Source organism: Apiospora kogelbergensis (genome assembly GCF_038363985.1).
Source record: "Apiospora kogelbergensis strain CBS 113332 chromosome Unknown utg000005l_segment0_segment0, whole genome shotgun sequence".
In the NCBI taxonomy this organism is placed as follows: domain Eukaryota; kingdom Fungi; phylum Ascomycota; class Sordariomycetes; order Amphisphaeriales; family Apiosporaceae; genus Apiospora; species Apiospora kogelbergensis.
In genome coordinates, this window is record NW_027117422.1 from 5,892,522 (window position 1) to 5,909,166 (window position 16,645).

The 16,645-nt window shown below is 54.1% G+C and overlaps 1 protein-coding gene across 1 annotated transcript; it reads right to left on the minus strand.

The window, feature by feature from the left end:
- Nucleotides 1–11,142: 11,142 nt before the first annotated feature.
- On the minus strand, nt 11,143–13,931 carry PG998_008593 (uncharacterized protein; the record flags this gene model as incomplete). The annotated part of the gene is made up of 2 exons (XM_066875409.1): nt 11,143–12,826; nt 12,901–13,931. 2 exons carry the CDS (start codon nt 13,929–13,931, stop codon nt 11,143–11,145), a joined length of 2,715 nt encoding a protein of 904 aa, XP_066731354.1.
- Nucleotides 13,932–16,645: the final 2,714 nt, after the last annotated feature.

Sequence of the window (16,645 nt, forward strand, 5' to 3'; positions counted from 1 at the left end):
GTTCGCCGGTTGGGGGCCATCACGGTGGTTCTCGCAATGTCGCATCGCGCGCGCAACCCACCCCGGCCCCGTCGATCGGCGTGAAGCTTCGTGATCTCGCCGGATGCGGCCTAGGCGGCCAGTTGTCAATGGCTGATCTATCTGTCAAGGGGGATATTTCCTTGGTGGTGTTGCTCCTCTACTGCTGTGTATGTATGTACACATCACGCTTCCCAGCTTGCTTGCCCAGGTCCTGCTTAAGCGAAGCAGGATCACCCCCTCCTTTGCAGGCTCCGATCGTGAACAAGCCGCTGCCACCACCCGCTTGGTACGATTGTGTCCTACATGTCCTGCAGATTACCCATGGCGCCTCATTTATCAATGTGTGGTTTTCTTTTTCCCGGCGCAAGGCGCGGCTCTGAGGGGTTTTCGCCTGACGACAGGTGTCCCTGTCGCTCATTTCCAATCACGGCTGCTTCTCGCCGGGCAGGCAATTGGGCTGTCTAGTATCATATCACCCAAGTCTCGGCAGCTGCTCGATCATGATGATGAACGTGTAATGGGCTACAGCTGCTGCAAGCACGAACCGTAGCACCTCGGCATGTATGCAGCTGGCTATGCACGCACACAAAGCATATTAGGCGCAGCCTCGATGATGGGATGCGATTAGATTCGTAATGGCGACGCAACCACGCAAACGTCATCCACGGTCGCGGTCCCGAGCTGCAAGCCCTTTCCTGGGGGTCCATTGGCAAAAGGAAAGCAACCCATGGGCCAATCAGGGCTGTGCATGTTGAAGATTGTTCATGAAGGGTTCGTGCTTGCCTTGCCAGCTTGCGACCCGAACTTACCGAACTCCAATTGGCAGTTTTAGGCACCCAAATAAATAAACGCCGATTTATTGCTGTATACTCCAGTCTATAGTCTAATTCTGAAACAATCGCCAATCTGGCTGGCACCTTGCAGGCTTGTATGTACACTGACGCCCATTTTTCTTTTGACGTGTTCCCTACTGTGAGGAGAGGAACGCGATGATCAGCAAGGGTGCCAAACACCTGCAGGCTTTGGGATGCTGCGAATTGATGATGGGGTGGGCGGCGGAAATGCTGGAAGACAAGCCGCGCGACGTCTTTCAAACGACAACAACGGCAAGATCAATAGGCCCTTTCTCAGAACCCATACTACATACCACGCACCACGCACCACGCCCACCACTCTACTGTGTACGCCGAGCGCCTCTGCATGTGTGTAGATTTGATGTGCTGTGGGGAAGGAGAGCCGATCCGAATACCAGGCTCTCACGATCCCAAAGGGTGTGGAGCGGCTACGGTTTCAGCACCGACGAGCCATATTCCGAGTCGGGGGCTCGTTGGTTGTCATGGCGCGCGCAGATAGGGGGGATTGACAAGACGGGGCTTGGGGGGAAAAGGGCTGGAAAAGCAGGTTTTTCTTGGTTCGGACAACATGGAAATAGAGACCAGCAGTCTGGAATTGAAGATGTCACATTCCCCCATGTTTGTCCTGCCCCGGCTCATATCGGGCGAACACGTAGAAAAAACAAGTGAGAATCTTGAATCGGTGCAGATCCAGAAGAGATCCCAATTGGGTTTGCAAATCCCCCTCTCTTCCCCCTGGCGTCCGTGACGTCCATGGCACGCGAATAAGACAGACTCGGAGCTCCATTCTTTCTCTCATCAGACCACAACAACCACGGGTAACCGGCAAAACGCAGCTGCAACTTCAGACGGTCCACCGACAAGGACGACCGGTCACCTGTTCTGGCCTGTGTCCTCTTAGGGCATACGTGAATAAGGGCATGGCATGTCCATATCGAGGATTTCAATCTCTATCTAACCCAAACTCCACGCCCTATGGGGGAGCGCCGGCCACTGCGCCCAAGGAGCGCATCTCCAATCTCCAATAATACCGTGTGCATTGTGTCGGACCAGACGGTGTACAAGGCACGCTGGAGCCGACAGGGGGTGACCCAAGGAGGGAAAGGTTCCCAGCATTGCAACATGGAGAAGAAAAAGATGGTGTTCTTCTAGAAGGCAAAACTGGGGCCCTCATCCAGCTGGTCGGATCCATCGGTGCTTCGCATTTCCCGTGTATGTGTGTGTATGTGTGTAAGATGTACGTATGTACCTCGGTATGGGTGCATATGGCTGGCTGTGGCTGGCTGAGAACGGATGTGTCTACATACAAGCAAGCAATGGAAGTTCGAGGCTTCTTCTTCCCGCGCAAAACAAAAGGGAAATGTTCTAAAATAACCGGCGGTGGGGTTTGTGACCGTAAGTCTGTCTCTCCATACGAGCCAACAAATGAAGGTTCTCAAGTGAGAAAGCCGGTGCCTTAGATGTTGCACTGCGCCTCACTTTCTGCTATCAGAGGTATTAATAGACGGCCAACTAACGCTAGTCTCGTTCGCATAGCCGCGTCCGTCAAGCAACCGGCCGTAACCCTGTAACAACAGCACGATGTGTATTCATCGTTTGCTGTTTTTACCATGATAATTTCGCGAATACGACCCGAGGCATGCACGGCACGGCGATCGTCTGGACTGCATCGTTCTATGACTACGGAGTCCCTGCCTCGGGTCCGATGAATCCTTCAAGCAGCAATTGGATGGCCGGAGATATCCAATTCACCAACACAACACAACACACTACCATGCGCTTCTGCCACGCACTTTCGCTCCTTCTCTCCGAATTCCAGCAGGGGGTCACGGTATGTGGGCAGGCAACACCTGCACGTCAACATATCACCCCAGAATCGGCCCCCTTGGATCAATATATTTCTTACCAACGCAGTTAAGCTCGCGCACCACATGGATCCCCGATTGGCAGCCTCCAGACGTCGAGGATTGTGTGTAACGACACCCTGCCAGGTGCCCTTATTCCTGGCGACGTACGGCCTGCGGTTTGCCTGGCTCCTCCTGATATGTGTGTGCATGGCGACACAGACGCAGGCATTGGATTGGTCCGGGTTATCAATTTGAATCAGTACGGACCAGATCGAGGGGCAACTTGGTGGGCTCGGTTCGGCTGCCGGTCACGCGATAATGGAGGGGTTCAGACAGCCATGTCCATCTTCTCCAAGGTCCCTTTCGGCAAGCGAAACTGCCCGCCGTCCTGTTTGCTTCTGTTCTGTGTCTATGCCGAAAGGACGGCATCTACTGTCCCCCACCTACCGTGCCGAGCAACGTCAAGATGGGCAACGAATTGGTCTTCTCGCATGGATCTACAAATTGGCGTTTGATGCCAAAACCATATTGAGAGACGTCACAGGGGTGATTGCAACAGCATGCGGTGCGAGGAGGAGAGCATATGCATGATGCCTGGTGGCATTCAAACCCCCTTTCGGTCGTTGTATACCTCTCTCTCTGGCTGCCGCCGGGACCAGGGAGGGGCGGCGTCGTTGTCTTTACAAAGAACCGCTTGCTCCGTGATCATGATATGTCCTCGACGAGGGCGAAGGCAATAGTCGCATGCAGAAGACTGCACCACGCTCCTTTCAGGCACTGCGCGCCCGCCCCAAACGGGGAATTGTCGTACGCATCGTCGGTGAGACTGGCCAATCTTCACCGAGCGGCCTCCTTGCTAGGTGCCTTGTGCTACGTGACTAGTCGCCGTCCTCCTCGTCGTTCCGGGGATTCTCCAACGCTACTACTATGCTATCGCGCACCCTTCGCGCCGGAGAGCAATGACCGGCAAGGCAAGGCAAGGCAGAAAAAAAACTGCGAGGGTTCCTGGGCCCAAAAGATACTGCTGCCGTGTTACCGTGAGTCCCGGGCTATTCCCACAATCGCTGTTTCATCCTCCAGTACGTCGCCGCAATCCCATATGCACGCTGCTGATGGGAGACGGGCCCCGATGCGCTTTGGTTGGCCGTCACGCAACTTCGCATCTTCAAACCTAGCTTCTCAAGCGAAGTGAGTCAGCAGGAACAGATAACATGATATGATATGATCGGCCATTCTACGGCCGCCGGTACGCCACGACACTAATGTTACTAGACAAGGCCCCTTGCAGTCTACTGCTGCAGCTTCGCCGTCTTCAGCCGGGATCAGGTTGATCGCCAGCCAGGGCCGCCGTGCGTGCTGTTGGTGCTGGTGCTGGTACCTGTTTCTGGGTAGCTTGGAGTACCCAGTACCCCTAGGAGACACGCACCCAGCACCGCAGCCCTACGGGCGGGTTGTTTTCCAATCACATGCGTAGAACATTCCTCTTTCTGCGACGACTGCGTGTTGGTGTGCCAGTGCGGCGCTGCCTACATACGTGCATACATACGTACATGCGAGAAAGAAGAAACAACAACAAGAACGGACTAGGGTATAAGCGAGCCTATGTGAGATTACGGCGCTGGGACCCTGAAGCCATGCTCTCTCTCTCTCTCTCTCTCTCTGTTGGCAGTGTTGTGCCGCAAACCCGCCCAGCCTCATTAAAGCGAACCACCAATGAGTTAGTTGCTTCGCCCAAGGGAAAAGCCAAGCAAGTCCTCAACGTCCCGCAGCGGCGACATTCGAGCTCCCCTGCCACGGTGTCTCGTCAGCGCAGCTTTGACGGTCAGTAAGTCTGTAGAAACACAGGTGTTTTTTCTTCTTCCCTTAAAACCAAGCAGGGGGTTTGCCCGCCGGTTTACCAGCGAGTTGGTACGGTCGGTGAAAGTACCACGCGTCTTCAAAGCCAACCGTCGATGCCACCATTCGCCGGGGTTGGTTGGCCCCTTCGTGAGCTACAGTACGCCAAGTTACCAATTGCCTGTTTGTGCACCTATTACATTCTATTGGCAACAGCACTTGACCACGATTTTATGACTTCTCACAAAAATACCGTTGACCGCCTTGTCACACGCCGCCGTACGCCCCTGCTGCTTCCTCTTTTCGCTCTCCGTCGAAGCATCGCCAGTCAGCAGTAGTCGTCGTAGGCAGCAGGTTGTTGCCATACGACGGGTTGGATATGGACGGCCATCACACGCGCCGCAATGTGTGCTCCGCAATCCCGATATAGTTTTACAGGCGCAAGTGTGAAACGTGGGCTGCGATGCGGTCATCATTCCATCAACGCTTCCATGCAGATGACTGGTCTGATGGAGGGTTGCCTGGCCCAATCCGGTATCTCCAAAATCCAGGAGCTGATTCCGCCCGCGTCTGATTGAACTGCTGCACATATGTAGGCATCCATATTATGTGGATAGCGAAAGGGGGCCCTTCCATATACGGCGACCACTAGACCGCCGAACATACCGGCGCGCATCTCGAAGCCCACGACGACGACAACAACAACGGAGGTCGTCACGGGGCCATCTATTTCGGGACTTCGGCTTCCGTTGCGACCTTTACTCAGCCATTCCAGGCAGATAACCCACCGCCGGGAGCCATTCAAGTTGTGCCAGTTTGCACGATTACCTTCGTGATGACAAAGACACGCCGTTTAGCTTTTGCCTCTTCTATGTCCCTCTTTTCTTGCCTTACGACTTGTCGAGATTCGATCGCAAATTACTTCTCCATCTGCGGCACAAAAGCGGACGCCTGCGTGCACGAGCGTCACCACAGGGGTTTCGCAGCATATCTCTCACTAAATGCTTATACCGACTTTTGCCTACCTCGGTGGCACCCGCAGATAACCCAAAAGATGATGATGATGATGATGGGCAGTAAGTGTGTAAATCGATGAATGACCTGCCTTACCAAGCCTCGAGTTCTCTCTCTTCACGAGCCCTGCAGGGCAAAAAGGTAAGCCTCACCTCTGTCTGGATCTGGTGTTTCCCCAACCCCTCTCCCTTCCCTATAACCCCCCTACCATATATGTACGTATGCATGGAGGTTCAGCCACCGGCCGCGTTGCACCTAAGCAGCTAAGGTGTGGTCATTTCTGGGGTAATGCAGTGCAACGTCAGCTTTTTTTTTCTTGTGTAAGCGTTTGCTTTCGGCCCTTGAAGCTTTTCAGCAGATTACCACCTACCTAGTTGATGTTACATCTGTAGCTGACCCTATCCGGTCATTGGATGATATGATGATAACGACGACTTCTTGTTTGGTAGACATCGTACCTTATCTCCGGCTTGCTTTTTCTGAATGATACTACTTCTTCTTTGGGCTTGGAGCTGATATACCACTCGTCCCAGAACGGCCATTTCCCTCTCCGCAACCCTGAAAAGAGAGACAGGACGGCGGCCTTTGTTCTGAAGCGGTCAGCAGGACACAACCTACCTCTGTGAATGGGGACTTACATGCATGTCATTTGCCCCCCCTAATAAGCCAGAACAACTCCCTGCGAGTTTACTACTACTGGCAGGGAAAGGGCCAATAAACATGCATGCAACAAACGGCACTGGAGCTTGCTCTTGCATACAGCTGAGCGCAATGAGAAGCCAAGGTGGCGTGCTAGATGTAACTGCACTTGCATCAGCAGAGTGACCATGGGTAAGGGTGAAAGCATGGGGACGCCATCGATGAGGATGTTGATGATGGCCCGGAGGGAAGTAGTTTGGGGTTCCATGTAAACAGATACCCCACGACGAGAGGGGGGCGGAAGTCTAAGCGAGCAGATGGCGGCGCCCGCTGCATCTGGGGGAGGGGGTGTTGCCAAATGGGACCCAGCGATAGGGATCTAATTTCAGCATCATGGGAAATGCCATCAACGTCTATTTCAACCGGTGTGCTTTCTCCGCTCGCTTCCTCCACTTCTCCTCCCTCGTGGTGGCAGATTCAATCTCTAGACCATTTCGTCAACACATACACGCTGCAGCGTGGCCTCCTTTCAGCTTCCGTCAGCTGGCGAGGTAGGCCGAGGCCGATCTGGCTTGCGTGCGTGCGGCTGGGGGTGGGATATGCGTTGGCTAGATTGTGCATATGTGTGGGTGGGTAAGTGTTAGATGTATGGGTGAGAGAGCGTGTGCTTGTGTTCGTGTGGTGTGTGTAATAACGAGATGGGATATGAAGGCGTGGATGCGGGCTTGTGTAGATATTGGTCCATGTAGCCAGTGGTATATTGGCACCGTCAGATTCATATCTAGGTACCGCTACCATAAGACAAGTCCACGATTATTACCACACCACTAGAGTGAGTACCAGGCAAACCCGAAAGACGATAGCTTGCGTTCACGGGCATGGAATAACACCACGTCGCATCAGATCCCCTTTTGGGTTGTTGTTGTTGTCTTCTTCCACGCCCTCTGGTGAGACGGCTGTAGGTAGGTAGATCACGCATGAAAATCAACCACGACGTTCAGGGCGCAGTGCGTGCGGCGATGCAACACTGGAAACACACCTGTCAGATTCTGACTGCTGCAAGTATGATGCTACATACATACAGCCTCTCTTGGTTGCGTACGCGTAGATGCTTAAGTAAGTAAGGTGTGTCTCTCCTCTGCATTGCCACTACATGTGCATTGCTTTGCGCCCACCCAATCAGCAGCCCCCGATCGAGACGACGTCGGCGCAAGTAATGAAGAAGAAAAAGAAAGCTGCTGTATAACGCCATGCTACATATGTAGTAAGCGTGCGTTTCTGCAGCTCAGCCTGGCTGCCTCTTTCTGTGTGTACGTCCGCCTCGCCAGTCTGGGTTCTGGTTGGTGGTCTACGTTTATGGCGTGCCTTATGTGTCTGTCTGTCTCTCTCTCTCTCCTCTTTGTGCTTGTCCGCCAGCCGCCAGCGCGCCCGCTCTCATAGCAACAACCCCTCCTCCCCCTTGCATATATTTCATGCATACAGATTCGGGGGCGGCCTGTGCGTTGTCGGTTTCCCTCCCCCCTCCTCCTCCTCCTCCTCCTCTGGAACGGAAACGGAGACGGCCCCCTTCTTTTTGTTTGTCCAGGGGCGTTCCTGTCCCCCTCCTCTCTCTGTCAAAAGTGGATGGGGACTCGGAACCGATGGGTCGCGGTCCAAAGGGAAGAGAGAGAGAGGCACAGATACAGCAGGGGAGATAGAGATGGCAGGGGGGGATATGCGCGCGAATCCTGGGCGCAGTGAGCAATGGAAGGGCCGTGCCGGCCGAGAAAAGCCGTCTGCCCGTCCGTCCGCTTGGGGGGTAGGAAGACCCCCGTGGACTGTGGTACCCTGCAACGTCACGACATCGTCACCGTTGGGGAGAGGGCATTTGCTTGGCAAGCGAGGCAGGCACTTCAGTGGTCACCCAGCTCCAGCTTGGATTTGGGTTTGCTGTTTGGGAGAGATAGCCTGAAAGAGGGGGAGGGGTCGAAGCTTTCTGGTCGTGAATACTACAACACGAGTTTACTAACTACTGCATGTATGTACGGTAGGCATTATCAGGATGGGAAAGTCGGCCGCGGCCCTTCTCGGCCAATCACACGGGCTTCGTGTATGATGATGCCTTTCTCCTCTCTGTGTCCCCCCAGTGTATGCGTGCCTCTTTTTTGTTTTTGTTTGTCTGCCTTGGTTCACGTGCTCTCCTGCGTCCCAGATTTCACTTTGGTGTTTCTTGAATTCCTGTCGTGGAATTACGCTATGGAACGACTTTGGGCTCGCTGACCGAGATGATGCATGGGGATGCTGGTTGAGCAGGGACCCGAAGCTTGTTGCGGTGGTACAAGGCGTGATAAGGCAGAGACATATTTTGTTTCCCTTGCAGAATGTCTCGGATGACGAGGTCGATAGTTTCTGTCTGTCTCTTGGCTTGCTTTTCTTTTTTGCTTCTTTCTTCTTCTTCAGCCTATGCCGGTAAATGCAATGTCTGAGATTATATGTTTGGCGTCCACTTACCGGCTGCTGTCACCGCTGAGCAAGTGAGACATCGTGGCCCCCTCCATCCGTGTAACTTACATCCTTCTTTCTTCATCAGGACACTATCGCGTGTTTCGGAAGCCCCCATCTCCCGGAAAGCTTGGAGCCAGCTTCTTCTGCCATGTCCATGGGAATAGTGCGCGATTATTCATTCTGCTAACTCGTGCTCTGCATCAAGACCCAAGTTGAAAAGGGTGAGGGGGCCATGCCAAGGCCGCATAACACAGACACACATATACATATACATATACATACACACATGTATATGCCTTGCTGGGGTTGGATGAAGATCGAACCCGGCCCCTGCCCCCTGCAAAGCCCGTGGTGCAATTCCCCGATTGCTTGGGTCTTCCGGCCCCAGCAGTCCGAGAAAGCCACGGCGCTGTGGCCACCGGCTGTTTCTCTCACTCCCATGTCTTTCTCTCTGCGCCGTCAGCATGCGGTGCTGTCCCACGGGGCACGCAATATGGGCAGCTGCAGCATCGGCCCAGCGGGTCATGCCGTCGCCTCATCCGAAATGGAAGCACAGCGTCGTTAGGCACACCGCAACTCTTATTATCCTGGGTTCCTTGGCCGTCCGGGAGGGCGTGGTGGTTGGGTGACGGACATGTCGGCTGCTGCAGTCTTGGAGCTTCTCGGGCGGCGTATGTTGCGTGGGAAACGACAGGCATTGCGGGTTGCTCGCACCACGTGGCGCTGGCCCATGCTATCTGTTCCCCATCCGTCTCTCGTATATGTAGCCAGGGTGAATCAAACGATCGAAGTCAAATCCAGGCTTGCCAGAAACCTAATTGACCCTTGGACCCCCGCTTCCCCCGAGGGCTCCGGAGTGTATGCATGAAGTAAGCAGCTGGGGGCCGGCATGGGAGGGCGGCAGGCGGGATGCTCTTCTATTCTGTTTCAAGAAACAGATGCATGCAGGGCCCAGACCCCGATCGACCCAATGACGTGGAAAGGTCAACACACCCATGCCCACTGCCGTTTCCCGCAGCATGGTCGGTAAATGCACTATATTGATCGAGGGGCGGCTTCTGCCGTTGCGAAGCGCATGTCCTCGTCTGCATGATAAGGGTGTGCGGTACGTCTGACACCACGCCCATGGGTGGCGGCGGTTCTCGATCGAGGTTGTGGGCTCCCTGCGTTGACGTACCTAGAAGGTATCATGGAAATTCGAGATTCTTGCCAATGATAACACGCCTCATAGTCGCTGACACAGGCCATCGAAAACGCGGCTTTTGATAGGACCGATATGAAGTACCCAAGCCCCTAAAGGAACGGAGCACATCCGTCCAGGTCCATCTAGGTTGTAATCTAGGGATGATCTGTTCCAGGCCTCGCTGGCCTGAGGGCAAAGTGAGCCCAGTAACATACGTTCATTGGATGCTCTTGATGTCAGGGGGTTATTTGAGTACGTAAACATGATGGAAGACTGGAAGCTCTCTATGGAGGCCCGTACTGTAGATAGCTCCTATCTAGTAACAGTCGCTGGAACGAATTGGATGATCTCTCAAAGGGGTTCTATGCAATAAAAATATACCAAACGCACCAGAACATGTAAAGATACAATACAGCCTCTCTCATTTGTAAATACCCGACCAGTCAAGGCCTGTTGTGTGCAACCCCCATAGCTCACCCAAATGTTATTGTTGTTGTAGCATATAGAGGCATGCCTGAATGCATTCTAGGATCTACAATGCTACGCATAAAGTTTTAAACAGTGCTTGCTGAATTCTTCGATTGTTCCCATCCATAGCTTTCAGCATAGAATATTGGGTAGAAGCCCCCTGTTTGAAAAGGGGTTTTGCGATGCCGCGACCTGAGGCCGATGACGTGACAACAACCAGCAGAATAGCTCCTTATCAGGGGGTCCCTGGGTTTGCTACGTATAGTGAATTATTACCTCGAACGGGTGAGGTCGCTATGCGATTCTTTTTCAATGTATTGGGTAGCCCTTCTCAAGATTTCTGGAGGCCTATCGACTTGATCATTGTTCCTAGAACGGGCAACACAGAGCCGGGCATCTGACCCGTGATTACTTCAAGTATTAAGCACATAGATGTTCTCTTAATCTTGGAGTAAGTAGTGCTTCTCATACGCGATATGTCTTGTATCAGACGAGTGTGGTCCAAGGGGTTTCGAGGATGTCGACATCCAGACCATCAGACAACATAGAGTATTGCAAACAGTAAACATTCTGTCACTTATTCAAAAATGAAAGATAACAATACTCCTGATCTTTGTCTACCAAGTTTGCGAATTCTCCCTATTTAGGTCCTTCGCTTCATGCCGACAAAGATTTCATCATGCCTCTTCGTAACGCTCGTCTCGTTCATCATCCCTCTAATAAATCCGCTTCTAAAACTCCCCGTCTACCAAAGCAGAGTACCAAGGGCCCGTGTCTTCTTCTCCAAAGGTCAGTATTAGAGCCCATTCTCCGCCTTGAACTTGTCCCACGCCTCGTTCAAGGTGGCAAAGACGGTTCCGGCGATAAGTTTTACCTCAGTGGAGGCGTCCTGTGGCAGCTGTAGTTCAAGGACGTGGTTAGTTAGTATCACCATTGGCAACCATGAAATGAAAGGGAGGAGGGGGATAATGCCTACCTTGTCGGGGTGCGTCTTTGCAATGGCCTTCATGTAGTTGATCTTGACCTTGTTGGCCATGACAAGCTCATGCAGGCCGATCTTCTTCCAGCCGCTGCCCTCCCAGAGGACCTGGTCCATGCTGCCCAGCAACGCTCGCAGGTTATCACGCTTGCCATCCCGCCACAACGATATGCGGGCGTCTACCTTCTCGCTCAGAGCAAACTTCTCGTCGTCGGCCGCCTCGGCCGCCTGGTTAGCCGCCCTGAGTCTTTGGACCGCCTCGGAACTCTTCTGGGGCGTCATATCCGACAGAGCCGAAGGCTTGGGCCGCGGCTTGGCCACCACTGGGGCGGCCTTCGGCTTCGGCGCCAAGGCCTTCTGGCAACGTTGGCGGCCGGCGATGGCAGTCGGGCCACCCACGCCGGCCTCGACGCACAGCTGCCACACGTTGCCGGCGTCGCTCCATTTTTCCATCTGCTCGAGCGCCTCAGCTTTGCGGCTTAGCGCCTTGCCGTACAGCTCCTTCATGTCGCGCTTCTCGCCACCTTCCAACGCAACCTTCTCGCCTTCACCGTGAGAGGGCCCGATGATCTTCACCGCGTTGTCCGCATCTTCGACGGCCTGCTTGGGGCTACCGGTCTTCAGAGCGGTAAGAGAACGATTCGTAAGCAACACGATGCAGATCGGATGAGCTTGCGGGATTCCCTGTAAGGAGTTTGTGTAGGAAGTATGCGCTGCGTCAAAGTCGCCGCGTTTGAAGTGCGCGGTGCCGTCCGTACGATGTTTGGCAGATGCTTGCAAAACAGCTGGGGAGACTGATGGGATCTGCCTCGTAGGCGCGGCGGGCCTAGGCGTGATGGTACGGGAAACCGGCGTTGCGGGCTTCGCCGGAGCCGGAGAAGGTTGTGCGCGCGACGGCAGGGCGGTTGAGTTGAAAAGCAGGTCCGGCTCGGGCTCGGCAGCTGCTTGAGGTTGCGGTGTTGTCTTTTTCCGTCGAGACGGGCTAACATATGCCTGAGCACTTTGTTCTTCGATAGCCTGCTTGTTGAGACGAGCCCGAGGATCTACCGATGGCTTCGAGGCCTGTTGCCATTTGGGAGCGCTAGACGATGAACTGGCAGTGCGCATAGGCAACACAGGAGATCGATCCCGAGACGAGTCGAACCTTGGTGCGCCGGGCTGGGGTTCCCTTGAACGGGACGCCCTCTCTGGTCGCATACCTGACTCCAGCATCATGGCCTCATCGGTCGCAGATGGACGTTGCTTTTCCGGCGCAGATTGTCTCTCCTGCTGGGCGGACCGCATCCACTTCGGCTGGTTCGGGTCGCCACCACCACCTTCTTGGTTGAATTCAGCCACTGCTTTTTGGACCTGTTTCTGACCCGTTTTCCAAAGTGTATTGGCAGTTTTGAAGAAGCTTGCTCCCATGGCGGCGGCGCGCTGCTGGAGTTCGCTGGATCCTTCGGCCGGTGGTGTGTTGCTAGGCTGATCGTCCCTCATCCAGGCTGGGCTGCCGTTGTTCCTGGAGCGTCCAGTTTCATCGCGTGTTCTACTTTGCTCACTACGTGGGCCCTCGAGCCCGGCTTCTTGCTCGACTTCTTGTGTGCATCGTCCAAAAGCCAGCCGACTGCTGCTTGAACATTGAGTCCTGCCCCATTCTCCGTGAGCCCCCTTCGAGCATTTTCAGGGGTGAAGCCCATATCGACCAATTCTGCCACCGCTTTGTCAAAGGGATCGTCCCCACCGCGGCCGCCGCGAGGTTGGCGCGATTGGGGTTCGGGCTCGGAATCGGAGCTAGAGTCGGAGACCTCTATAGGTTTGCCCGGCTGGGGTGTAGGTTGGGTTGCTTGTACTTTCCGGCGCACCTCCTCCACTGGCTTTCCCAGGTCGCCCAAGAAGTCGTCATCATCGTCCGCAGGTGGAGCAGCGGCTTGCTGCTGAGATTGGGTTGGTCGAACTTCGTTTAGGCCGAATGGATCGTCGTCATCGCCAAAGCCTCCAGAAGGGGGTGCTGCCGAGGGCTGAGACCATGCGCTCGGGTTGCCAAGATCCAGCGCCGCATTCGCCGGGGTGCTCTTGCCAGAAGATGGCTGTAGTGGCGGCGGGTAATGGCTCGCATTATCTACCTTCGTATTCCTGTTGAACGCTGCAAATAAGTCGTCGTCGTCGCCGCCGGTGTTTGCCTGGCCGTTCTGGGGTAGGCCGACGGCCGGTGATGCGGTTCGTGAGGCATTAGCGGACCCTTGACCCAGGCTGTCCCAAAATTGGCCGTTCCCGTATTGCGATTGCATCTGCTTTTTTTGCTCTTCCGCCTTCCTCTTCTTTTCCGCTTCCATCTGCTCCTGTCGCTCCCGTAGACTGAGATTGGCATTGCTCTTCGCCCCACCAAAGTTCACGAGGTTGCTGAAGCTGTCCATCCCGGGTTTGGCGGTGGCCGGCTTGGATGCGCCCAGGCCCGAGCCTTGGGCCGACATGGGCGTGTTCCTACCGGTTGTTTGAGGAGACGGGCTCGGCCGTAGCGAGGGGTAGAAGTTGCTGCCCTGGCTGTTCATCGTCATTAGGTTTGGCTTGTTGGTACCTTGCGCCGACTTGGTCGACGACCAATCGAGCCCGGAAAGATCGTCCATGGTTGCACGAGTGTCGAATACTTCATATCATCATCAGGGTCGTAGGGGGCGAGTCGAGAAGCAAAGTGGGCTGGTTGTATTGCTGGCGACCTGATCCGTCAATGTCAACACGCGACAGCGTCTCCTCCTTAAAGTGGCTTGAACTCTGAGGTCGGCTGTGGCGCTGCGGGTCCAAATTAGGTAAGCGTGCATTTTGAGGGTCCAGATCGGCCAGTGTCTTGCGCCTCGTCAATTTGGTTCAAGAGCAAGTTGTGCTTGAATAAATGGTTAAGGATGCATCATCTCATCGCTTTTCTTTCTCTAGAGTAGGCATTGACACCAATCTGTCACCTCGTAAAGGCTTGCTGGCGTTCATTGGTAACAATTCTACAGTCACATGATGGCGCCAACTATTACCTACGCGTTGAATACCATTCTTGGAAGGATATCAGCGCTTCGTGGTTTGGTGTAATAGAAGAGCAATTGAGTCGCGCCAAGGTTCCTGCTATTGTGACGCGAGAAAGGGACACACCTCAATGTCGCCAAATAGCCCGGCATTGAGTGTCACCCGAGGGAACTCCATCAGCTACGAGACTTCATACTTCTCGTGAGCACTTTCAGGAGTGACCGACTGCCGAAATTTGATACACGGCTTTCGGGTAACAGCAGCAAAGTGAAGCAGTGTTCTGGCAGCGTTATCGTTCTCGATGGGATATATAATACAATATATAGAGGTGGAGGTGACGATGATACAGGAACGGTTTGGGACCCTTGGGCATGCTATGCAGCTGGACCTGTCATCTGAAAACCCCGAGGGGATAATACTACTCCAGGCCGGGGGGCTTTCCCAGCAGCACATGGAAAAATAACTTTAAAGGGTGGTTTTCAACGGTTCGTTGAAACATGGGAGCAAGGCGAGCCGATGAGGAAGTGGATGTCTACCATGGTGCCAAGGTGATGACGAAAAGCAAAAGACTATCTGGTCGATCGCTATAGAAGCAATAATTGTCGAGGAGATCTGTCTGCCTGTAGCGGGAACCCCCAAGAAGAAGAAGAAGAAGAAAGCACCCTAGAATGTACACTGCTGACCACGTGGTGGATGATGGACATGCTGAGAAAATGCCCCCAAACTTCGGATTGCCACCATTCTTATTTGTGATAATCCTGGGACGATTCTTATTGAGAATAGCTATCAATTCAACCGAGGCTCAAAGACTCTGAGGTGTGCGCATTCTATCGTACGGAGCGCAAGCCGTCGGCCGCCAGCCAGAAGCACCGACCGACAGCAATTACAGACTCCTTTCTTTGTGACACATTATGAGTTCAAAGTTTAGACGATCGACAGCTGTCATTTGGATCTACAGAATTGCCTTTTCTCGAACTTGGTGGCACCGCAATGTGGATAAGCCCGATCTGATGCTTGTCGTGTGACGTAGTTGGAAATGAGCCGTCAGACTTCCCCTGATTGCGACCAAGGCAGCTAGGCCATGGCAAGATTAGCTGTGCGTCGTCGCTTTATGTGCGCAAATCTCCTATTCTGCTCGAATTGGCAGACGAACGAGGGCATTCGAAAAGGGCACTGCCAGCCAGCTCGCCAACCATGCCAAGGTGACAGGTTTGGGACGACGAAGAAGCCATGTGCCATGCGCGGCATTTGGATCTTGTCTGGGAAAACCACGCTACGGCAGGAAAGGGTTTTAAGTCTCCGAATAACATCGTAGATAACCTTAATAGAAACCACTCGGCGATTCAGGTCTGGATCGTAGCTAATCGGAGTTGAACCGCTCAATTTGTGTCAGTGTTATGGATGCACAATACGAAGGCCGGGGACTGTTTCCTTTGTATGTCATGCTTGGCGCCAGCTTTACCACTTATTCAGTTCTGTATCTCAGTTGCAAGCGCCGGTGGCCGGCAGCGCCAGCACCCCCGGCTGAGACGGCAAACAAGGGCGGACGCTCCGGGGCCTGCAATTCGCAGGAGTCTGTCGAATCAAACGAAGGATTACCCCTGAATGGGCTTCCAGAGATAGAAATAATCCGCCCTGTTGGCCAATCTGATTGGCCGACATGTCCCTAGAGAGGAGGCTTGCTGAAACACTTTCAAGGGTTTGGCCATGGCACCCCTGATGGTCCTTTTTATGTGCTAGGCTGCCCCACCCTGGGATGGTGGGAAAGATCTTGGTTACCACTCACCCCTCCTTTCTTCTCGGCCGTCGCCCCTTTCGCTTTTTGCATTTCGGACTGTTCGTGTAGATGTAGATGTGAGAACAACTGCAAACAACTGCGTATGACACACGGCCAATGCAGCCACAGCACAGCATGCATCTGGTGGCGCGCAACGTGCAGCACGAGATGCGCTGCCGACAACACCAGAAGCAGGCCGCTACAAACAAGATATATCTCACAGACGCCAGCATCCGCCCGGCAGCGTTGCATCGCACGTCCTCAAGCGAGCTGTGTGCTACCTTGCTCGGGCCGGTGTAAGTCTCAGCTCACGGGCGGATCAGCAGCCAGCAGCTCAGAGCACAGGAGGTGAGAGGTGAGACGAGAAGAGAACTGCAGAAAGGAACGAGGTTGTCTGCGCCGCTGTTTGAACTGTTCGCAGGAAATCAGGATAGCCGCTGCCTAGCACGCTAGCTACGTACCAGGCTGCTGGGCGTTGGGTGCGATGCTGACATGCTGACAGCATTCGCCACACTCTTGCTTCCTTCAGTGGTCTACATGATACTCAAAATA